The sequence below is a fragment of the Ursus maritimus genome, unplaced genomic scaffold (genome assembly GCF_017311325.1).
Source record: "Ursus maritimus isolate PB19 unplaced genomic scaffold, ASM1731132v1 scaffold_5, whole genome shotgun sequence".
Classification (NCBI taxonomy): domain Eukaryota; kingdom Metazoa; phylum Chordata; class Mammalia; order Carnivora; family Ursidae; genus Ursus; species Ursus maritimus.
In genome coordinates, this window is record NW_024426663.1 from 43,188,366 (window position 1) to 43,213,246 (window position 24,881).

The 24,881-nt window shown below is 38.9% G+C and overlaps 1 protein-coding gene across 4 annotated transcripts in view; it reads left to right on the top strand.

Moving 5' to 3' along the window:
- The window catches only part of PDE4D (phosphodiesterase 4D), a 1,076,631-nt gene that overhangs the window by 710,968 nt on the left and 340,782 nt on the right, over positions 1–24,881 (top strand). The window contains exon 1 of one of the 4 annotated variants that reach the window (XM_008691393.2): positions 16,039–16,844. The exons of the other annotated variants lie outside the window; for them this stretch is intronic. Within the exon in view, the coding sequence (XP_008689615.1) occupies positions 16,756–16,844 (89 nt within the window). The 5' untranslated portion in view covers positions 16,039–16,755. Of the gene's footprint in view, positions 1–16,038; positions 16,845–24,881 lie in introns of those variants that run through there. 4 annotated transcript variants of the gene reach the window in all.

Consider the following 24,881-nt stretch of genomic DNA (forward strand, 5'->3'; position numbering starts at 1 on the left):
AGGGCTGGAGATAGAAACAGGAGCCTGGAGAATGCCACATTGGACTTTACTCTGAACACAAAATTCCACAGGATGGCTTTGCGTAAAATATTGGAAGGAGTCCCATAAATAATATTGACAAAAAACGCCGTAATTGTGACAAAGCAAAAGCTTGTCACTAGTTTCAATTCAACTTTTCCTTGTGACTCTTTTAGTAGCAGGAATGATGGGCTAAAAATGTAGCTTTTTCCTTTTTTTTATTTTGTAAAAAGGTATCTGAAAGGGTGAACATGGCATAAGCAAAGGCACAAAGTTTGAGCTACGTGGAATAACTGTTTCTCTTAATGCACTGTGAACTGTTTGACATTTTCCTCAGAGCTTTCAGTCCCTAGTACCTAGGAGATTGAAAACTGTGTGATGAGATGGAACTGAGACTAGCTAATTCCATCAAACAATTTGTGAGTTAATTTTCTCTATATACAATTTTCTTTTTATTTTTAAATTTTGAACAAAGTTGGCTTTTAATATAAACCGATAGAATCAGCCGTTTGGAATTGTTTATGAGGATATGTCAGACGTTCTCAAGTTTGCCAGCTTATTATCCTCAAGTGATACTGGTTTATATATATAAAATGTTCTCAAACATAGCAAGGTGCAAACGAAGCTGTAAATATTCAAGTATTAACTATTGTCCATTGGGTAGGTGGAGAAATGGATGATATGGCTTATCTAAACTAACTACCAAAGGAAATAGAGAAGCTTTTAAACCTTTCTGGAACAAAGCAGAATTAAATATTCATTAGAAGAAGGAATAGCAGAATTTAGAGGTAAATAATGAGATTCCCCTGAAATCTGTCTTGTAAGGAGTTGGAGGGATTCATTTAACATACATTTACTCCGCTCCTACCGTGCTGGGCAGTCCCAGGGATACATGCCCCTAGAGGTTCGCAGCCCAGGAGAACACTGAGCATATTGCTCTCACTCTCTCAGAGAGAAAGGGAGAGTACAGTGTGTGTGATGCCCTAGATAACAAACAAACTAAAGAAGTAAAGAATACTTGTTATTCACCATAGACACATTTGACATGTTTATTTCCGCTTACTCATATCCATATCTCACCAGATAACCCATAGCACGTTCATGTCCAGCCTTATGTTTTTTCACTGCCTTATTTATTAGTTCTCAGATAACCTGAAGAAGAATGAATCTGAGCTTTTTTCACACCTGTAGTAGGTTCACGTTAAATTCCAGGGAAACTATGGACAGATCTTTTTCCAGCTAAAGTTGACATTGCCAGTAAGGACAAAAAGTTTCCTAACTGAATATGAAAAGTATGGAATGATACTCATGGTGTAAGTGGTGATATATCAAGCTGTTTCTATTTCATATCCACAAGTTAGATGTATTATTATGTACCTCAAACAAAATAAAATAGACTTTCAAGAAGAGAGCAGATTCCAGAGGACCTCTCTGTAACATGCATATTAATGTTAAGTGATTTATGCCTATCATAGTGCTCTATGTCTAAAAAACTATGTTGAAAGGATGAGTAAGTTCTAGAGTTCTGCTGTGCAGTATTGTGCCTGTAGTTAACAATACCATGTTGGTGCACTTGAAAATTTAAGATCGTAGAGCTCATGTTATGTGTTATTACCCCACTCCACCCCCACACACACCCAAAACCAACGAGACTTAAGGAGAGTTGTGGAGGTGATGGATATGTCTGTTACCTTGATTGTGGTGATAGTTTCATGGATGTACGCGTATGTCTAAACTCGTTAAATTGTATACATCGAATATGTGCGTATTTTGTGCACCAGTTATACCACTGTACAGTTGGGGTTTTTGGGACTATAGTTATTATATATGTCAATGTCTTGGATACTGAGAAAAAGGAAGATTTGGGAGGGAAAAATTCATGACACTGTCTCCCTGGCTCCAGTATTTTCCTGCTCAAATCCTTGTGGAAATAGAACAAATATTAAGTGTTCTAAAATTCTTCTTTCATTATTTCACTCCCTTGCTCAGGAACTTTTGATGCCGTCTCACTTCTAAATGGAACAACGTTCCCCACTTCCAACATCACATTCAAAGTTTTCCAGAGTCAAGTCTCAGCCTTTCTTTCCTACCTTTTCTTAGCTATCACTGTCTATAATAACCTCCCCTCTCAACACCATTGATTTATTTCACCATGCACTGGATGTGTCTCGTGTTCTCATGCACTGATGTATCTTGCTTCTAAAGAGCAGCAACTGCTTATACTTGTTATAGAACAATAGCAGTCACAGTGTTTGATAAATATTTGATTAATACATATCAATATTTATCTCCTATGGCTGTCAGATCAGTGAGTTCATCCACTAAGCAAATATATATTGGACTCCTACCACTAACAGTCCCTATTCCAGTTGCTGGCATGCAGCAGTGAAAAAAGCAGACTCTCTTCTTCGTGTGTGTGTATATATGTGTGTGTGTGTGTGTGTGTGTGTGTGTGTAAAACTTTATTTTTTTGTGGGGGAGATAAGCAATGTAAAATATACAAACATATACAAAATAACTATGTAACGATGATAAGTTCTATCAAGATAAATCATGCAGAGGAAAGAAAGAGAGTGATGTCAGTGCAAATAGAATAGGTAGCCCTCTGTATTAAACTGACATTTGGATCTTAACAAAATGAAAGAACTATGCAGATATCTGAAGGAAGAGCATTTTAGGAAGGGAAATAGCAAGTGCAAAGGTCCTGACGTGGGAGCAGCTGCCTTGTGTTCAAAGATTAGGAAAAAGACAATTAAAAAAAAAAAAAGACGAGTATGGGTGGAATCAAGTAAGCAAGTGGGAGAGGAGAAGGAAAACAGGTCAGAGAGTTAGGAGAGGGCTTTTGTAAGCCATGGTAAAGAGTTGGGATTTTATCCCAAGTGAAGTGGGAAGCTAGTAGAGGGTTTTGAGAGGAGAATTGATATTCCTTTTCAAAGGGACACTCTGAGTATTTTGGTATTCTGTGAAGAATGGACTTGGCGCAAGGGCAGAAGCAGGGTAAATGGTTAAGAAGCCACCGCAATAATTTGGGTAGGAGACAATGGTGACCTGAGCCAGGGTGGTGGCAGTGGAATTGGTAAGAAGTGACCAGATTCTGGCTATAATTTGAAAACTGAGCTGACATCAATCGATGATGGAATTTCACATGGAGTAAGAGAAAAGTAAATGAGCCAAAGATGATTCAAGGATTTTAGCCTGAAAAAATTAAAAACTTGTGCTTTCATTTGCTGCGTTGGGGAAGAGAAGGGAATAATAGGTTTATTGGTGGGGTGATGGAGACATGAACTAAAAATTCAGTTTGGGCATCATAAGTTTGAGCATCCTATTTACGGTAGAGGCTTCAAGCCCCACCCCATCTCTTATTTACCCACTCCAGAGTTTCCTTGCATGTGTGCTGGCCATTTTCTGTGTGCCAGGTCAGCTTCTCATCTGAGGCACCCAGACACCTTCTCCAGTACAAAGGAGCTTGCCAGATTGTGTGTGGGCTTATGACTGAGTACTCCCAGGGGTAACCTGCATGCATTGAGGGACTAGGGAATACTTATACACCCCAAGTTCCACATTCTGCAGAGGGACAATGCCAAGACATGTCAATACCCCTTAGAAATTTCCCCAGAAGATTGAGTTCCATTTACCCACAGCTTATTAATGCACACTTTATCAGACTTTCCTCTCTTCCCACTGCCTTAACTTCATATAATTAGGTCCCCACCTCCTCTCCAAATTAAGGACCCATACCAAGAATTTGCAGGGTCTGCCTGGGAGGAATTTACCCTAACATCATTAGAGATCCAAGAAGGTGGTGGAGATACTCTTTTGGACATCAGGGAATATGTCAGGGTGGAGATACAACGGGGAAGGATTAGTCTTTTAGAAACTTATTTGAAAGCCTGTTGCCCAAGATCTGAATATGAGTAGGTTCCTACATGTACTTGATCCTTCCTCAGTGCCTAGTTACTCTTTTCCACATGGACACAATGATGTTCATCAGTGAACAGTCTGAGCTTTTAGCAAATGCTACAGCAGAATTTCTAGATAGTAGTAATTTGAATAGTGATGACACCTACGGGGTTCTTGAGGACTCATCTTGAATCTGCCTTTGCAGAGGAAGCACATTGTTTTCACTTTCCCTATATGTTTATTTTGGGTGGTTTTGGAAAAACTGGTGGAGAACATGGAGGGCTACCTAACGCCATCCTTTGGTTGTTGTCTTTGCCTTTTAATCCTGGTTTATGCTCACTCATACTTGTTCACTACTTTGGTTCAGGGTTCAGAAGCATGATTCCTATGGCATAGTGTAGCCAGCAACAGGCGACATGAAGACTATATTCACTTCCAGTCAATTGTTAAACTGAATGTGAAAACAAATCATTCTCTCTCCGGTTTTGACTCAGACAAGGCACAATTCTTCTTGTACACATTGCATCACATTTCAGAGGGATTTCCCCTTTGCACTGGACATCCAGAATTTGTTTTTTCCTGATGAGCAGTTATTCAGATACTTGTAAATTAGTGGAATCATTTATAGGAATGAGATTTTTTATTCTAACTGAAAAGTTAATTCCAACACCTAAAAATAACCCCACTTTCACATTACTAAAATGGTAATATTCTAATCAGTGGCTCTCACATGAAGTTTCAGATGACTGATAACATTTCCAAATGGTACTCGTAATCATACAAACATTTTATAAATAATGGTTCTATATTTTTAAGATAAATAGGCAATATTTGATTTTAAATGTATTCCCCAATTTTTCATACTCAATTTTCTTTTGTCAGATTGAGAAACAGAGCAAGTTTCTGAAGTAATGGGGACAAATAATGTTGATTTATTATTTTGAGAAGTTCTTTTAAATGGCATTTCCATTAAAAAACACAACCGTGTGAAATATTTATGTACACCTTTAATAGCAGATATAGGAAACTGCGTCTGTGAATTACCTGTGCACACATATGTGTCTTCTGAAAGGTTTGGAAGTCAGGCATCAGATGATGAAGGCTAAGCAGATGCTTTTATGGCTAGTTGAAGCTCTTGGCTCTCTCTTTGGGTGAAGGCTCAGTCATGAGAACCTCTCTTCACAAGGGGGCACTGTGCAAACATCTAGCTCTTCATAGAAGAGCATTTTCTCACAGACTGGCATGAAGTGCCTCTTTGAATCTCTGATGAGTTCTGCAGCATTTTTGCTTTTTACTGGCCCTGACTCTTCTACCTCTACGGGGCAGACTGCTCTGTCCTCTCTAGTGAAACGTCTGCAGACCGCATCATGCTGTTTCTCATTCGATTTTAAATCATATCATCGTAGGTGTTAAATGATGTGTATGCTTACCTGGCTTTCCAGCACTTCTCCCTCTGACCCTTTACCATCTCAGCAACGTGTAAACTATAAGACATACTTAAGTTAATATACATTTAAAAGTTTTTCTTCATGGAGTTTTGGTTGAAATCTAATCAAACTGAAAAAAAAATTTTTGAGTTTCTAGTACCCTATTTTTAGTTTTATATTATTATAAAAGTAATTTCTATTTGTCATAGAAAACTTGAACACTACAGAAAAGAAAGTTTAAAAATGCCTACAATCCTAATACCCAGCAATAACACTATCAACACTTTGGTGTGTATTTTAATTAATTGGATTTAATTGTAAAATGCTTGCCATGAGTAGAATCTTTTTACTATTAGCAATTTCATAATGTGCTTCTCTTTTATTGAAATATAGTTGATATATAACATTGTGTAAATTTAGGGTGGCCAACATGTTGATTTGATATATTTATATATTATAATATGATTGCATTATAGAGTTAGCTAAAACCTCCATCCCTTCATATAATTATCAGTTCTTTTTTGTGTTGGGACTTATAGTTAGTTTGATGATCATAATACAGTATTGTTATCTATAATCACTATGCTGTGCATTAGATCTCCAGGATTTATTTAACTAGTAGTTACAAATTCGTACCCTTCAACCACACCTCCCCTAATTTCCCACCCCCCAGCCTCTGGTAACCCCCATTTTACTCTCTGTTTTGATGAGTTCGACTTCTTTAGATTCCACATGTAAGTGATACCATACAGTATTTGTCTTTCTCTGACTTATCCCACTTAGCATTAATACCTACAAGGCCCATCCATGTTGTCACAAAGGGTGGTATTTCCTTCTTTCCCATGGCTGAATAATATTCCATTATGTATACGTACCACTTCATACTGCAGTCCTTAACAAAGTATTAACACTAACATCTTGAAAAAGCCACTGCATGCTTTTTATAGCTATATTTGCTATTCTCACTGGACTGCTGTAGTGAGGTGGTATTAGAGTTGAAAATACACATCCTTAAATTAAGTACCTGAAAAGTTGATCATCTGAATCTGAGATGCTCCACCGTCCTTGGAGCACCTGAGAGCCCCAGCTTTGGACAAGACTCTGCAGTACCTGCTCCTTGATTGGATTCCTTTTCATGCATCAACTCGAAACATGAGCTGAGAGGATTCAGTACTTATTTGTGTAAGTTCTTCAGTATCATGGATACTAAAATTAGGTTTCCTCTGTCACTCTTGTGATGTCATTTGAACTTGACTTGCATGTCAAATTGTTGAGAAGGTAGCAAGCTGACATTTCCATAGGCATATCAGGAATAGTGGGTGAAAAGCAGATTCATTGATGTTGGGATTTTCTATTTCATTTATTACTGAAGTAGAGTCTCTTTCTTGTCCTTAATGGACTAGATTCATTATATTCATTAAATTCATTATATTCATTAAAAAAATAGAACAAGGGGCGCCTGGCTGGCTTAGTTGGTTAAGTGTCCAACTCTTGATTTCGGCTCAGGTCATGACCTCGGGGTCATGAGATGGAGCCCCCTGTGAGGCTTCACGGTCAGCATAGAGTCTGCTTGGATATTCTCTCCTCTGTCCCTCTCCCTCTGCCCATCCTCCCACAAAGCACCTGATTTACAGATCTTATAAGGTATTTTGTATCATATCAATAACTGGAATAGTCCAAATTATCCCATTCCTAACCACCTGACTGAACTCATAATTTACCAAGAATTACTGGGTATGAAACAATCTCGAAAACATACTGCTTAGGACTAAACTGGAGAAGAACCTCATGGTTGACTGTTTATCACTTAAATGGATATTGATTTTGATAATTCATAATCTTTGATATCTTTAACATTTACTTTTGATCATTAACTTATTTTTTAGCAAGATTCAGGAATTCAAATTTACTATGTTCTTTATATTACATAGGAAAAAAAGAAAAAAACCCTCATTGTCTGCCTGTACAAAGTCCACCCTTTAAAATAGACTAATATTAAAGCACAGAGACTTATAATTTAGGTTTAATATAATAAACAATGTGTAAATATTATTCAGCTGAATACTATAACAGTACAGTTCTCATTGTTCAAGTCCAATATTGTAATTTCCTATTAAGAAACATTCTCTTAAGGGGCGCCTTGGTGGTTCAGTTGGTTAAGCGTCTGTCTGCCTTGGGTGCAGGTCATGATCCAGGGTCCTGGGTTGGAGCCCCTCCTAGTCAGGTTCCCTGGTCAGCAGGGAGCCTGCTTCTCCAACTCTGCCTGCTGCTCCCCCTGCTGTGCTCTCTCTCTGTCAAACAAATAAAATCTTTAAAAGAAAGAAAGAAAGAGTCTCTTAAATGTTACCAGCATAAACTAAGTGGTAGATACCCAGGTGTTCACTGTAAAATTCTTTCAACTTTTAGTTATTTTTGAAAATTTTCATAATACCATTTTGGGGGAAATATCTCTTTTTGATATGGCAAGAACCATATTCTGTTTCTTCTTTTCTGAAACAAGTTTTATGTGTCCTGTCGTGTTTGTGTTTTGAACATCTATAACTCGGCTCGTTCTGGAGTACTGCAGGGCTGATTGCCCTATTTACGGCATGCTTATTTTTCTCTTGATTTGTAAAAGATGCCGAGGCACAGTTTGTCAGTTTTAATGTTGTGAGCACTATTGATACACTTTGTTGAGAAAACGTTAACCGGTATAGGTTACAGAAATGTTTTTATGAGGTGAGATTTTTCCTGGTTGCAAGCCTCTCTGAAGACGGAGCAGCTTCCATTTTCTTTTGTATTCCCAACCACCTAGCACGGATTCACACCCACGCTTGACACTAGTCATGAGACAAGAGCTTCTTTATAAATGTGTCTCTCCTGCCACCCTCCCAGTTTCATATAATACTATGAATTGACTGTCAGGGAAGTGTTTCCCCTGGGCCAGCTGCTGAGGAAAGTGTTTTACCAAAAATATCTCATTTGATCTGTTTTTAATGTTGATCATCTGAAGAATCACCTTCTCCTTAATTGTATTTATTTTTTTTCATAAACAAGACCTCAAGCCATTTTCCACTTCTATAAATATTTTATATCCCTTCTCTTCCTATTTCCTTGACACTTTTAAAAAATGTAAACCCTAGTCCAATTTCTTATAAGGCTGAAGTTTCAGTCTTCAGTTCAATCAGTTCTAAGTTCTGTTTGCCACGATTGTCTTCACCATTAATTGTTAGTATGCATAAAGCATAGCACTCGGCACATAGTAGATGCCTAATATGTATTTGCGAGTAATTGGGAGGGAAGGAGGAAGAAAGGGAACGGAGGAAAGAAGGAAGGGAGGAAGAGTTACCTGTTGAGAAAAATTTCATATGGAAACCACTATACGCTGTATCTTTCAGGATTTTGTGATTTAGTTAAGCTCACTCTTAGAATATCAAGAAAAATACTCACTGCCCCAAAATATTTCATTATCTAACTATTATTCAATACTGCTAGAAAACCCAGGGCTATGGCTTTGTTTCTTTGACTGCAGTTTTATTTTCAAATGTAAATTCAATCCCTTATGAGTTAGGTATAACTTATATATCAAACTAATATAGGTACAATTTAAATCAGCGTTTGAATCAGAATTTGCTATAAATAGATTATTTTACTTGATATCACCTGACCAATGAAAAACAACTGTGCCTTCTCCAATTTACTTCTACATTTTAAAGGCAGTAAATTTGATAGAGGAAGTCCCTAATTTAGAAATGGCTAATTTTCCAAAATTTAGAGGCATGCTAAAGTTTCAGTCAAGGCTCATTATTTACCACTTACCAAACTTGGGAAAGTCACTTAACTCCACTGAACCAATAGAAGTAAAATTAGTGATGGCCGTGGAAGCAAGGGCCAGGATGTGCCCTGTTATCTTACTAATGCCCTAACTGTATAGATCTGTTATAAATTTCTTAGGTGGTTTTGAGAGATCGCTAGAAAATGGTACCTTACGTTTTCTGCCTCCTGTTACAAATAAATACCAATAACATAAACACACTTTGCTTTCTTTCACTGTTGCTGAAATACCCCGATTTCTATTTTAGCTCCTAGTGAATTGCTGCCATTGGTTAGACAGACTGAAAAGTGTTTCTGTTTCTCTTGATATAAACTATACGGAGGGAAAATGCAGTACACAGGGCGTTCAAAAACACTGATGTTGTCACTTTTCCTCAAGCCTTGCCATCCCCTCCCAGGCCTCCCCTTTCTGCCTCCGTAACACTCTGGTTATCACAGCTGCGCCCACATGGCCCTGTCCTCAGCCTTGGTCTCCAGGCCCTAGAATTACCAATTTAAAGACCTTGGGGAAGCCACCTACTTTGGAGAGAAGATTCGAGCTAGGCAGAACTGACTCGAACACACATCTCCATCATATATTAGTTTTGTGGTGTCAGCCAAGCCACTTAACCTCTGCGAGCCTCAGGGTTCTTATCTACAAAATCGCAACAACAGGGGCCCCTGGGTGGTGCAGTCAGCTGAGCGTCTGACTCCTGGATTCGGGCTCAGCTCATGACCTCGTAGGTCGTGAGGTCCAGCCCTGCCTGGGACTCTGCACTAAATGAGGTGTTTGTTTGGGATTCTCCCTCTCCCTCGCTCAAACTCCCTCTCTAGAGTGAATGAATAAATCTTTAAAAAAAATAAAATTGCAACAATGATGTCTATCTGAGAGAGTGAAATAAGATTAAACACGATTATGTAATTATTGTGCATATTGCCTGTTTCTTCTGTGAAAATGCAAAACTTGCGCCATGACTTACCTCTCCGGAGTTATATCCTTCCTCAGTTATATTCTAGGCCTCTGTTGGCTAAGAGCATAGGTTTTCTAACTGGAAAAACCCCAATCTTAGTCTCAGATCTGCATGGCTGCATGATCATACGGGCAAGTTACCTCAGCTTTCTAAGCCTCTTTTTCTTCTGTCATAAAACAGAATAAAAATAGACTAAACTCATAGATATAGTATTATGTGGATGATACAAGGTATGTTAAGCCCTTATCACAGAATAAATAACAAATTAGTGGTTGATACTACCCTAATAAAATAAGGAATTACAAAACGATACCCAGACCTTGTGGTAACATTTGCTTCACAGACTCAGTCAACACACTATGAGTGTCAGGGTAAGGAAAGGGGGTCTGGGGGTAACAGGGGTGACAGTAGGTAGCCAGGAACAGGAAAGTTCATGAATGTTGGCTCCCATAAATGGATATACAGATTTAGCGAGATATTGAACCCTGTCATGGAAAAAGTTCACAGTGCCAAAGTTGAACACATGAGATTGTTGTTATTTAGAGATTCTTGGTATTTGGGGTCTTTTTCTTTCTCCCCAGAGAGTGATTTTGTTTCTCAGCCTGGTAATTCCATCACTGCTTTTGCTTGTTTGTTAATATAGTTCTAAAAAGCTGAAAAGAGGCCATTTCTGTCCTTATCTGGTGTGTGGTCAACAAGGAGAGCAGCATGAGTTGGAGTCAGTGTTGCAAATGCTTTTTCAGTTAAGCAACCTGTCTGCAGCATCCTTTAAGTCTTCAAAAAATAAATGAAAATGTTTCTATATGTGGTGAAGCCCAGGATTTTGAACAATTGTGAAAAATTCCATTAGCTCACTTTAGTAGAATTCCTTGCCCCTTAATTTTTTTATTTTTTTTTTTACTTCTAGTACACAGAACCAGTAGAGGGGTTTCATCCTGCATATAAAACATTAATATTTTGTTAAAGGACTAACTTGTAAAATATAATGGCTTGATATTCTGTCCCTTTATATTTAGGTTAAAAACATCACATAGGAGAAAAAAAAAAGTACCTGTCAAAATTGTAGATCGATACCCCTTTTGCAACTGGTAAAATGGTATTGCTACTTACCATGTTTACGAGGTGACCCATCTTACAGTACAGTTTTGAACTCTGGAAATGTTTCTAATAGTAAAAAAATAATTTTCCTAGCTGACCAAAAAGCTTGACATTGTCGGTAGTAGTGCTTAAAACCTTGTGTGGTCTTTTCAGAAAACTTTCATGTAAATTACACTATTCATTCTTCTCCAAACCTCTTTGCAGTAGTTCTCATTTGGGTGAGTGAGGCACTGAAACTTAGCAAGGTCAGGTAGCAGTGCTCAAGATCACTCAAGTTTATGGCAGGACTGTTGCTCCAATACCCTCTATCAGGACTGCCCTGCACATTTACCCAATGATGCTTCATCAAAAAACAAACCAAACCAAAAACAAGAAGAACAACAAAAAAAAAAACCTAATCTGAGGATAGGCCTGTAATTCATTTGGTCATAACAGTGACTGTATTTTTTTTCTGGCTTTATTGTTTTATTTATTTATTTGTTGCTACAATTATGGCTTTGACAGAGGGAACATGTAAGGAAAGAGAAAATAAGTAAGTCCTACCATAGCGAAATGTTTTGTCCCTACTTGGGAACACAAAAGGATATAATAAAGGTGATGCATCTTCTTGTCAAGAGGCCCCGAGGTGGTTATGGGTTTGTTCATTCATTAAACAAACATTATTGTGACTTATTTTCCCAGTCATTTGCTAGGTACTGGGCATCCAATGGGAAAGCAAACATGGTCTATGTCCTTTAGATGGCTAGGTCCATCAGGGAAGCCTGATGTTGAATAAGTAGTGATTACAAATGTGCTGATAGTGACAAAGAGGAAGTGCAGGGTGCTGTGGAGACTTCCCTTGGTCTGGGAAAGCAGGGAAGGCTTCTCGGAGGAAGTAGCTTTCAAAACGAAATTCTATAGTCCACCCTTTCGCTTACTAGTTAATACCTAAGGAGAGGTGTTCTGTTTTTGTTTTTGTTTTTTCAGTCTGCACACATGAATACAATATTGGAAAAGAAAATGGTTTTCTGACTTCTAAAAATTGCATGCATAAAAAATTGGACAATTCCACAATTATTGACCCCAGAAGACTTTTACACACATTAAAAATGTTGTGTTTAGGGGCGCCTGGGTGGCTCAGTCGTTAAGCCTCTGCCTTCGGCTCAGGGCGTGATCCTGGTGTTCTGGGATCGAGCCCTGCATCAGGCTCCTCTGCTGGGAGCCTGCTTCTTCCTCTCCCACTCCCCCTGCTTCTGTTCCCTCTCTCACTGGCTGTCTCTCTCTCACTCAAATAAATAAATAAAATCTTTTTTTTTAAAAAAAAGTTGTGTTTATTTTTTTTATATCAACTGATTAACATATATTGATTCCAAATTTTTTAAGGAATTTGACTCTAAAATATTACCTGTTGACTTCTTAGAAAAATCTCTTGGGACTTTATCGGTCATCTAGTAGATGCTTAATAAACATGAAATACATTTCCCTTCCTGCTCGTTTTTTCCTCAGTTTCTTTCCTTCAGCCCCCATTTACCCAAGTATTTAGAATGAACTCAGTGCTTTTTTGGTTGGAAAGGGTTTGACTTAATTATCTTCTGAATTGCTAAAAAGAATCCTTAAATACTCTAATGTAAATGGGAACCTTAAATGTAAAGCAAAGCATTTAGATTCACAATCCAATTTTATTTATCTTTTATTCTGATATTTAACCATTCCTCTTGTTGATTGTTTTATTCTATGTTTTAATAATGTTAGCTCTTAGATTACATTTTATTTCTGTTTGTGTCCCAAAACATAAATGAACAAAGAATGTGTTTGTAGCAGCTTATAATAAGAGCGTGCTTTCCTAACGCTCTTAAAGCTATGGGTACCGTCAATTCTGTTAGCATTCTATTAGTGTTACAACTTATAAGATAATTGTCCTCCATTTTAGAACACAGAAGAATTGACCTCTAAATCAAGTAGGCACATGTAAGGTTTAGAATGACTATTTGAAAGCAGATCAAGAAAAATGCTTGTGTTATTTTGTGGCATTTCCACTGGAGTAATAATCGATAGCTGAGGGGTGCCTGAGTGGCTCAGTCAGTTAGGCCATCTGATTCTTGATTTCAGCTCAGGTCATGATCTCACAAATGTGAGATCGAACCCTGAGTTACACTCCATGCTTATCAGGGAGTCTGAGATTCTTTCTCTCCTTCTCCCTCTGCTCCTCCCCCCACTCACACACCCTCTCTTTCTAATATATATAAATACATCTTTAAAAAAATTGATAGTTGATTTTGATAATACACGAATGTAATAAAATCCAGTTACTGATACCGTATGAATACTAGTTTAGAGAAGTGCGCAAGTCCGGTTGTTAAATTTCCTTTTGGCACGCTCTTTTGCAATTGATCGCTGTGAAAATAGAATTCTTACAATGAAACTCCTGTCAGAGGTAGCTGATAAATGAACATGAAATGAGGTTGTTTGCTTCCACGTTAACTTCTACCACCTTCGAGTCTGTGACCAGCCATGATTTCAAAATACAGCATTATCCTAGACCCTATCTCTGCCTGCCCTGGCTTCCTGAGGCAATGTATTTCAACATAATGCAACCCCACTAATGTAACTCTTTGTTTCCCTGAAGTTCAGTTCACCAACCCCCACCTGTCAAAATAGTGACTTGGAGTAAGCAAATGTCTATGTGAGTTATGTTTAAAGTTTTCCACTTTTAAATTTGGGACTTCCAATTTGATTCGTAGTAACTATCTCCTATAAAGGAAATGCTGAGTTTCTGTGTCAGACACCAGACCCCAAATTTGCCACTTGTAACATCGGAATCTTGGAACCAAAATCCCAGAAATATTCAAGAGTCAAAGAAAATGCCTTATATAGAGCTGTGGAGCATAAGATCTACCTTATTGGGAGGAGGTGGGCATGTTGTTGGGCTTTTAGGGAGTTTAGGAATTATTGGATAACAGTTTGGTGGAGGCAAAGTTTAGATTTCAGAATTTGGTTTTCCTGGGGGTATAACTTTAGTTTCCAACTTGTAGAAGATGAGTTTGTCTCAGAGATGGAACTTCTCTGCCACCGAATCCTGTTTCTACTAATATTCTTATGGGTAAAGAAATGTTTAACAGTGACATGTTAAGATATTCCAAATATTACCTCATTTCTTTTTCTACCCTTTAGTACACGTGCAGTGAAAGTTATAAACAACTGTTTAAAACGTAACTGACAGCAAAGGTTCATCCTAGCAAACATCTTATTTAATTTTTATTTTTTTCCGGTTGTCTATAAATTCTCATGTCTGTGAAGTACTAGCCAGTCCTTCCAAAGAATATTGGTATATTACTTGAAATTAAGTATAAATTAATTAAAATTAATTTTACTCATGATTAATGTCAGAAATAAGTGGCTTATTTCTGCGACCTGACTGAGGCCTGCGAACCTATGGGGGGATTATGTCTAACTGTACAGAAGAAATGAAAAGGAGGCAGTGAGTATTTAAGGAGTACAGCTTTTAGTTCCAGGAAATACTGAGGTTATTTCACCTGTAAAATGTAAAATGCCACCAGTTGGAAGAAGAGTTCTCTCCCACGTGGAAGGTGAGGGGAGCTCATCTTAGCTAGTACCACCCCTCCTGCTCTCATGCCTGTCTGTGTGTTCCCCACCCCCACTCTCCCCGCACCTGCTCTCAGGGGCATCCTCCTCTTCATTCCCCGTTCTCCTATATTTTCTGACTTCAGTTTCAGATAAAGCCATACTACTAAACACCACGTTGTTCAGCAGCTTGTTAACTCTGCCAGGAGTGTTTGCATTTTCTCAGAGCCGTCCCGACGTGGAAATCAAATAGTGTAAAAGAATGCAATGATAATAGTGGAATTTCATCCACCAAGAAGGGGAGACTCGAGTAGGTATAGACACAAGCACTTCCTCGGTCTTTCTCAAAGCATACCTGGAAGGTAGCCTCCAGTTTTGCTCTTGTGAGCTGTGGAGCCGTGTACAAAAGCAGAACACTGTAATTTGTGAAGCATTCAAATATTGCGGGTTGATTCAGAGAGAACGTGTTTGTTTATGAACTCTTGGCTCCTCTGAGTTCACTGCTGTTTAGTCAGCTCTCACCCATCCGTTCCTGGAACCCATCTGTCAGATATCAAAGAGGTGAAACCATGAAAATGTTTTCTATTACTCATTCACAAAGCCGATATGGAACCTGCCGTGCTCTCAAGAACCCCTGGTGTGCCAGATGCTGCTGGGAAAATAAGTGTCCTCTTTACTTACTTGAGCTTTCATAGAAAGTATGTGAATATTTTGGACCCCCAGACTATGTAAGAGATAGATGGGGTGGTATAGGTCTCACAATTTAGCAGATATGGTGACCATCAGTAAGCTCAACTGTCGGCCAGTTTTGTCCAGCTCAGAGTGGGTTAAATTCACTCTTGGGCACTCCAAGCCTCTCTAATCTTATCCAGGAGAAGTGGAGTTCTGCCTTGGTTTACAGTTGAGGTCACCCGTGGGGCAGTGTTTGGACAGGGACTGATGGAATTATGCTGCACTGTTAACATTAAATACCACTCCATGGTGAGGACTGATGACGGCATTGGGGTCCTTTGACTCCTTGCATACAATATCTTGAAATATACGCCTCCCTGAAAAGTGCTGGACTCATAAAACATGCGAAGGGCTCTATTTGGCTTTCATCATTTATTTAATTTGAAAGAAAGTTGTTTTAAGGGATTTATCAGAGAGTTAAGAAATGTTTCTAGGGAATAGAAAATGAACAAGAAAATTGATCTTTGTTGTCAAAGTCATGCATTATAATTCACTCTCCAAGGTGACGCACCATCTCCTTGAGGGGAAAGCTGCCAAAAGCTTTGAAAGTGATCTGCCTGTTTTCTTCGCACACTGACTTGCAGGGAGACGCTGGTATTTCAAGAAGATTAAATCCTTGTGGAAGGTTTGCAAATAATGATGTCCATCCCTGTTTTTAAGAGGAGTTGGAATAAGGAAAATTGTATTTGGCAGCTAGTTGTGTGGAATGTAGTAATCTTTGTTGAATTTCCCCATTGTAGATACGTAATTACTTCTTTTTTAACAAAGGCCCTCTATTTACCTTTTTTTTTTTTTTTTTTTTTTTTTTTGAAAACTTCACACTTGATAGTAAAGGTTCACCCACATTCAGTCATACTTTTCATGGTGTGTTTGTATGCGTGCGTGTGTGTGTGTGTGTTGTGCTTTTCAGGAGTGGCATGTGACTATGCTGTTTAATCAGGACTATATTTAAAAACAAATTTGTGAGACAGTGTTGCTCATGTTATTAATGAGATAAGGTCTGAGTGAAGCAAGCTCTGTCGCAAAGGGCAAGTGTCACGCAGCAGGAAGTCCTGGCCATCCCTTCCACCCCTGCTTCGGCCAGCCTGCCACCTCCTTGTCAGCGCATACCACCACACCACACAGAGGAAATGCCCTCACTCAGCTACAAGTGCCTCCTGCTCGGCGCGGGGCCCTGCGGCCCCTGGGCCCTGCACCCACTCTGACTTCACTCTGACTTTCTGCGGTTTCCAGCGATCCTGGCACCTTCCTTACAAATGGCTTTTCTTTGGGATCCTCAGGGAGTCACAGTGCCAGGACCATCTCCCAGAGCCAAAGCAAGATTGCGTTTCTCAAAGTCCTACAGGTATCATTCTTTACTTTGTGTAGCCGGGAAGAATTTTTTAAATCAGTCTCTGTAGCTTTAGCTCTCCCACCCCCCTACCCCCGCCGAAATATGCTTTTGCCCCATGTTGATCTATTTAACTCCTAACGTGCGTTAAGTTGGCAGTATGCGAAATATGAGTGACAAAGAGATGAACCTTAAAATAGTCAGGGGGTATGTGGGAACCTGAGAAGTAGCCGGAAGTTGACTAACTCTAAAAGCTGATTTTGAGTGTTAAACAGTGAACTTAAAAAAACAGCATTCTTATTACTGGCATCTGGAAAACAAGGGTATTAGCAACCCTGATGGAGTTCCAAGAGCCAACATTGGTCATGCTAACTTGCAGTTAACCCTTTAAATGTCAGGAAAGGTGTCATGCTTGATTAAACGGGCAATCAAACAACAAAAAGGAAATACTACTATCTGGTTTATAAGGGTTTCCGGGTACATGCACATGTAAAAGTGGCAACTATCTCTGGGATCTAGATGGTAATTCAGTGTTTTAATCTTGTCCAGGAGAATTAGACACCATGAAATCAAAATCAATTTTCTGTTAATCTTTTATTTCTGAAGATTTCTGTAGAAATCACATGAAAGATCTTGACTTCATGATCTCAATAAATCGTCAATGACAATTTTGTTTTACATCCAAGTTAGCTTATTTTAACCAAATAGCTAGAAAAAAGGAGACAGTGAGAAAAAAATCTTTAATTTCCTTCTTTGCTTGAGTATTCTAGCTATTTACAAGGAAAAGATTGATTCTTCATGCTTTTTGTGTGTGTGTGTTTCTGATTGGTTAGTCTGTAAGCAGTGAAAGCTATTTCAGGAAAAGCAAATACAGTTGAAACTGTTAGCAAAATCTTGAGAATATCTTTCTTATTTAGACCAAATGCAACATATCTGGAGACATTAAATTTGGATTATAATGTGTTCTAATTTACTTGCATAAAAAACATTTTAATTTGGATTTAAAATAATTCATTGGAGTTATTTATTTTAGACAGTATGGAAGATAGTGCCCTTGGAACTTATAGGGAACTGTAAAATCAGAGAAATCAAATTATATACTTCACTTATAGTAACAATGCACAAGCAAACTTTGACAAGGGATAAATAAAAATTGGCAGCTAAAAGTGTAAGTAGCAATTCTATTAATTTCTAGTTCGAAACAAAATAAATATCATTTGTTTTTATTAATTATATTAATTTATTAGTTATGAATACGGTTCAGCATTAGTAATTATACACCCTACTATATGCTTTGCATTCTACTGAATGCACATCTCATGCTTATTATTTGCATCTCATGCTTCTTATGTACTAAGTTGTATGCTCATCGAAGATTTGAAAACATTACAGGGCTTGTTTCCAATAGATGGTGACTTCTAGACTCTCCTCCTCATTGATACCTGATAACGAGTCCCAGGATACCGTACATGTCTAACTACTGGATGGTGTGAAAGGAATAGGATGTGGCACTAGTGTTTCAGAAATCCCCCCCCCCCAAAATGCAGTTTAAGCTGTACTGTATGATTTGCAGATACATTATGAAACTTGCCTTCATCTGGCAAAGTTATTTCATTGTCCTTCGGTCACATTCTGATCCTTTCCAAAATACAACAAGCACTGGGATGTCTAAGGGTGAGTTTTCCATGTATTTAAGTGCCCATGTTGGTAGTTCAAACAAGCGTTTTTCCTAACAAGAGGTTAGACTGACATCCTGAATCACCATCATGGGCCAGTCTTCTTTGGAGTTTGAGAGACTTTGTCCATTGATGTGCTTTAATTTGTATGTGAATAGCACATGTAATAAACTATTTATACATACTGTCTTCACTATTCTGTGAACTGTTCTCCTTTGTCTCTCCATTTGAAGTATAAATCCTTTGAGGCCAGAGGCTCCCTTATATGTGACAGGAGTGCCATTAATGCATATTTGATGAAGCATCTTGCTGCGTTGTCTTAGTTGGTATCACCCCTTTATTTGCAAAGTCAACTTGTTAAATAATCAGGGCCTATCACAGGCCAAGAGTCCAGTAGAAGGTTAGGGAAGTAGGAGGGCAGTAAGCCGCTCTGGTCTCACATTTTCAGAGGTCTTGTCAGTACTCAAAAAGATTATGCATTCAACTACAGCAATGCACTGACAATAATGAAAGAAAGATGTTTATTGTATAGCTATAAACTTTTAACAGGCCACACCATCTCAAATGAACCATGAATCCCTATGCATATGTATGTGTACACACTCTTAAATTCTACAGTTATCTTTTGAATAGCACATTTTTGTTGCATAGCATTCCTAGACTTAAAGGTATTAAACTGCTTAATGTAAACATTTAAATTTTCCCACAGTTTTGCAATTTTGTTTTTGCATTTAATATGTGAGATCCTTAAAACATGGAAGTAGCCTAAGATTACCTTGACCTTTGAGAGGCATTGGATATGATTTTACTGTTGAAGCAACTGAAATAACTGGGCATTAGCCAACATTTCTTCATTAAATTTCTCCTTTATAAGACTGCTGGTTTAAGAAAAGTATTTTATGTTCTGTAAAATCCTCAAATGTGTCTAGTATAGTATATTGTTTTTTCTTTGAAGATAGAATGGACATGAATGCCTGATACTGGTGGTGAGCTTAACTTTAAACTGGAATAGTTTTCTTCAGCGTTCATTCAGGATAAAGGAAAGCCATGTCTACAATATATGAAATTCAGTTAAAGAGTCTGCTTTGTTAAAGTAATAGCAAATCACATACATTGGATGAGTATTCATCCCTGAGAAATACGATTTTGAACAGTTACATAATGCTTAAAATACATTTGCAAGTGGTTTTTCAGCAGTGACAAATTTTTGTCTTTTGTGGGTAAAATACATTTTTATAGAAGGCCAAATATGGTTAATATATAGCTTTATTAAGCCAAATTTGATTTGCTACAGAGAGAAAGAGAGGATTACATACTCAGGAGGCTACTTTTCCTCTGTGGCTCTGGAATGAGTGCCAGTCCTCATTTAGAGCCACACCTCTCCCATCATTTTAGAGGAAAGAGAAGGGAAGAGTGTGTTCATCACATTAGGTTTGAGGAGAGAATGTAAATGACTGAATTTATGTTGGAGTTTTAAATATGGTACCTAAAAATAATAATAAAAAAAAAATTGGAAAGAAAATGATCTGGGAAGGAAAGAAAGAAAAAGACGTAAGACTTAGCAGGTTGGTGGACTCTGCCAACTCCCCAAGGGAACTACGGGACATTTTGTCTTTCTAAATGTTATTGTTTAAAAGTATAGTAACTTCAAGGAAACTTTAAATAGAAAATTACTCTTCAAGAAATGGTCTCATCTTCCAACCAGAACAAATCACAAAACTGTCTGCTTTCTCTCCTCTCAGAAAGCGACATTAAAAAAAAAAAAAAAAGAAAAAAAATTACGGGGTGACTGTGGAGTGGGTGGCATGCAAATAGAAGAGAAAGTCATCCAAGGTACATTTAGGACAGAGAGGGTTCTGCTAGCAATCCACAGGCCAGAAACAGAAAGCAGTTCTAGTTTTACCATCTCTTACACTAAGCGGGGTCGTGGATGCACTAAATAATTGAGATTCTCAGAAAAATCTCCAAATCTCTTTTTCGCCAATAGTATCAACATCAACATCCCTCCCCCAGGATTTTAACAGAGCTGCCAAATAGGTGATTAAATGAATTCATTGATGCATACTTGTACCTCTTATAGAAGGGTTAACAAGTAAATTTTTAAATATGAAACAGACCGATCAGTGGAAAGGAGGATTAACAACCAATCAGATGGAGAAACAAAAAGCACAAAGTGATATTGGAGCCATGGAAAGATAAAGCCGTTTTTACTAAAACAAAAGCCCTCAACGACCTTAAATCATCCCCTGTGCTCTTAGAAATTTACGTTCAGACCTGCGACTTGGATCCGGACAGCCGATAGTAGCAGACGCGGGCAAGGACAGGAGCAGAGTGTGGTTTCAACTACTCCGTTACCACGGAAACCTGAGCATAGCACGTCAGTTGTTGTCAAAGTAAACCAAGCAGTACGCACTAGAAATACGGGCTGCAGCCAAGGCCTTAGGAGGTGAAATGGGTGCCATCAACAAATCAAAGTGACACTGGGATGTCACTTCCCGGATACCACATTCATGCCTCCCATCGCATAGCATTTTTTTTAAGCTTTTCAGATATAAAAGACATGATGACTCTTGTTTTTAGTGCCCCAAAACTCATCTCATTTAATTCTATGGGGAAGAGAATGGGAATACTTACCACTAAATAAGAGACAAAGAATGGAAGGTTCAGGGATGAGAGGCCACACAGACACAGGAGGGCAGTCAAGTCTGGAGTAATAGTAGTAAGTAATAAGATCTAATTTCTAACGGCCACTTATCCGGTGCCATGCCACGTCCCCAGTAATGTACACACATTATCTCTTTAATGGCACAAAACAAACCCACGAGGTGGATCTAGTATTGTCTTTATTTTGTAGCTGAGGAAGCTAGGCAGAGTTTAAGAAATGTGCCCAGGCGTGACCCCCAGCAGTCTGTCCCAGAGCCTAGATTTCTAAATAGTCACTCTGCTACCTCCAGTTTCCTGACCAAATCTTCCCATGACCACACAAGGAGGAGTTCCATCATGAGAGCCGCTATGCTAATAGATTCACTGTCCTTCTCGCTTCAACTCAGAATCTTTCTCTGAAGAAAGAGCACCTTGTAATTTGATGTAGAACATGGCTTAGTGGTCAATTAAAATATAAAGTTACTAAATAATATCTGAACTGTCATCTAACCTGATTGATACTGGTTTAAAGCAATGTTAAACAAGAGCATCAAAATGTAAGTATTTCTTGGGGTGCCTAGGCAGCTCAGTCGGTTAAGTGGCCGACTCTTGATTTCAGCTCAGGTCATGATCTCCGGGCTGTAAGATTGAGCCCTGCCTTGGGCTCTGCGTAGGCGTGGAGCCTGCTTAAGTTTCTCTCTCTCCCTCTGCCCCTCCCCCTGCTCTCTTTCTCTCTAAAAAAAAAAAAGGATTTCTTAAGTAAAACAAAAACAAATAAACAAAAAAACCAAACCAAAAAAAAAAAACAAAAAACAAAAAACCAATCAGTGATTAAAGCAGCCTGGCTCTATCCTCTCCCTGGATTTTACTCCATGGGCTTCCATCTGGCTCATTTCATCTGGCCAAAAACATGGGTCATGTGGTTGTATTTCACTGCCAAAATGTTGCTCCTCGGCCAGCTGTTCAGTGGAGCCTGAAGATTCTCTGAGCAAAAGAGGTCAACTTCATCCTGTTTCATGCCACTGGCATTGTTTCGAATATTAAACAGACCTTCTTAAGGATACTCCAAATTGGGAGTAATAATAACATAATTGAAAATGGGAAAAATAGTTACCGTAAAGGCAACATAACAATTGTTACAGGAATAACAGGCAGGTTAACAATGGTAGCACATGTGGGCAGAGGTAGCATGGTATAAGGGAAAGACTTTGGTTTTAGAGCTGAACAGGTGAAGTTTGAATCCAACTCCGCTGCTTTCTTGACTGGGCAATTTCCCTAACCTCTATTAGCAGATTCCATGTCTATAAATGGAAAATATTAATGCCTACTTCAGAAGGCCATTTTGCCCCTCAGTGAGAATATGTACAGAAAAGTGGGTTGTGTACCCCCTCTTTTATAGCATTTTCCACTGTCCTCTTATCATTTCACCAATTTTGTGATGCTTCTTTGTCACATAGGCATATAGGTTGGCCATTATCACGGGGGCCACCTTTGCCTGCAGAATAGTACAGTGCAGCTGGCTGCTCTAAGCAGCTGCGTCTTTGAGAGGTGCTGTGGAGTAATGGTTGGGAGCTGGCTGGCTCCAGAGCCACACTGCTGATGTTCTGATTTCCATACTTTCATTCCCAGCTATTAGACATTGGAAAGTTATTGAACTTGTTTGCCTCAGTTTCCTGATCTGTAAAATGGGATGTTGTGAGGATTAGGTCTGTTAATCATATATAATTCCTGGCACATGAAAACACTAAAATAAATGTGAGCTATTATTAATACTAGAATGCAAGCTCCGTGTGACAGTAATTTTTGCCTTCTTCTTTCCACCCCTTTATCTTTAATGCCTGTAAGGGTGTGTGACGTGGTATAGGTGGTTGACGAATGTGGCTTGAATGAATGAAACTATCAGCAAATGTTTTTAGACCCCTGACAAGAACGGGGGCACTCTACTTCCTTTCCCCACGTTCACAGAGCAGAGGGCCAAAGCTGAAGAGACCCAAGAGTTCATCTGCTCAAACCCATCATCTCACATTAAAAAAACCTAAAAAGACCAGGGAACCTGGGTGGCTCAGTTGGTTGAACATGAAACTCTTGACTTTGGCTCAGGTCACATTCTCAGAGTTGTGAGATCAAGCCCTGTCTCGGGCTCCATGCTGGGCGTGGAGCCTGCTTGGCATTCTTTCTCTCCTCTGCCTGCACCCCCCCCCCTCAATAAAAAGGAAAGAAGGAAAAAAAGAAAAGGAAAAACCTCAAGGCCTAGAGAGAACCCAGGTCATGAAATTTGATAGTGTCACAGCCAGAGCTCGAAACCATGGCTCTGTGCGCTTCTGCACAATTTTTTCCTCCAGTGTCCCAGCGCCTCACTTCAATGTAGATCCCATCTAATTCAATGCCTTGGTGAGGCAGCAAACAGAATCGTTTGGCACTCCCTTTCTGCAACTAAGGAGGAGTGCAAGAGTCAGAATTGGGCAGCCACCACAAAAGGATGGGCTTCTAAATACTAGAAAGACTGTCACGTAAAACTAACCTTAGGCACTTTACCTACAAGTCTAAAAATCCCTTCCTACAACAGCTGCGGTAGGTTTTTTTTGTAGGGGACTTTTTGTGAATAAAATTTTTGCCGAAGGCATTAGCTGAGATTTCCTAAATTGAAAGAAAGTCATATCTCAAAGGTATCTGTGTAATTAGCAATGCAATGCCAACCAGAAACAGAGATGAAGAGGGGAAATAAGGCTTGTGAGTTCTCTGTACTATCAAGACAGCACATGGAGCAACCACAGACAGAAAGACATAAAACTGTGTGCAATTATTACAAAAGTACTAATTAAGAGGTGGCTGTGGGCTACCAACCGGCATGGAGCACTGTCAAGTGTGGACAGGCAGGAGAGGCAGAAATCAAGGTGGCAGAAGAAGCAAAGACACCCCCCAGTGCTGAGAGCTTGTAATTATGCTTGTGAATAGTTCTGATGGTCCACGTAAGAGCCATATCATGCTTTTAAAACTATACGATTTCAGAATGTGTAATGGAAGAGAGCATCCTGGTTTAATTTGTGGCCAGTAAAATTTATATTATTGTCATAATGTTGATTTTATGATTTTCAGCTAGTAGAAATTTGACTGTAAGTCATGAAACTGAGGAATCCCCAGCGCATAATTTTAAAGGATAGTACCTTCAGTGAGCGGCCCGGAGAAGACTTGTTTAGTCTGAGCAGAGCAAATAATGAGCACTTTACGAGACAGGGAGCATTTGCTTCTGTACCCCTTCCTTTGCTGCTTCTCATTGTGGAGGCCCCAGTCCCGATCGGTTTTGCCCCCCAGATAGCCACCTCCTGCCTTGGCTATGCCCCCTCATAACGTCCAGTTTGTTTTTCACTTTCAAACCATAATTGGAGAGCTTTTCTAGTTTTCTTGATAAGGGGATGAAGAAAGCCTCTGACTTTCTGTAAGGCTGAGTTAGACAAGTACGCAGAGTTACTGTGAATCATATGTACGCCCCGTTCTGAAAAGAAAGCTTGAGAGAGAACCTGAAAAAGAGAAGCTTTGTGGTGGGCTAAAGGGATAAACTAAGAACTAATGTGACCATGAACAAATCACTCAAATGTAATCAGAATTCATATAAAAGATGAATACATTCTTTCAGAAACTATTTTTGAATGCCTATGATAAGCCTTTTCATTAGTGGGCTGGTGAATATTAACAGCCAGCTTTCTGTGAAGATACACACACACGCACACGCACA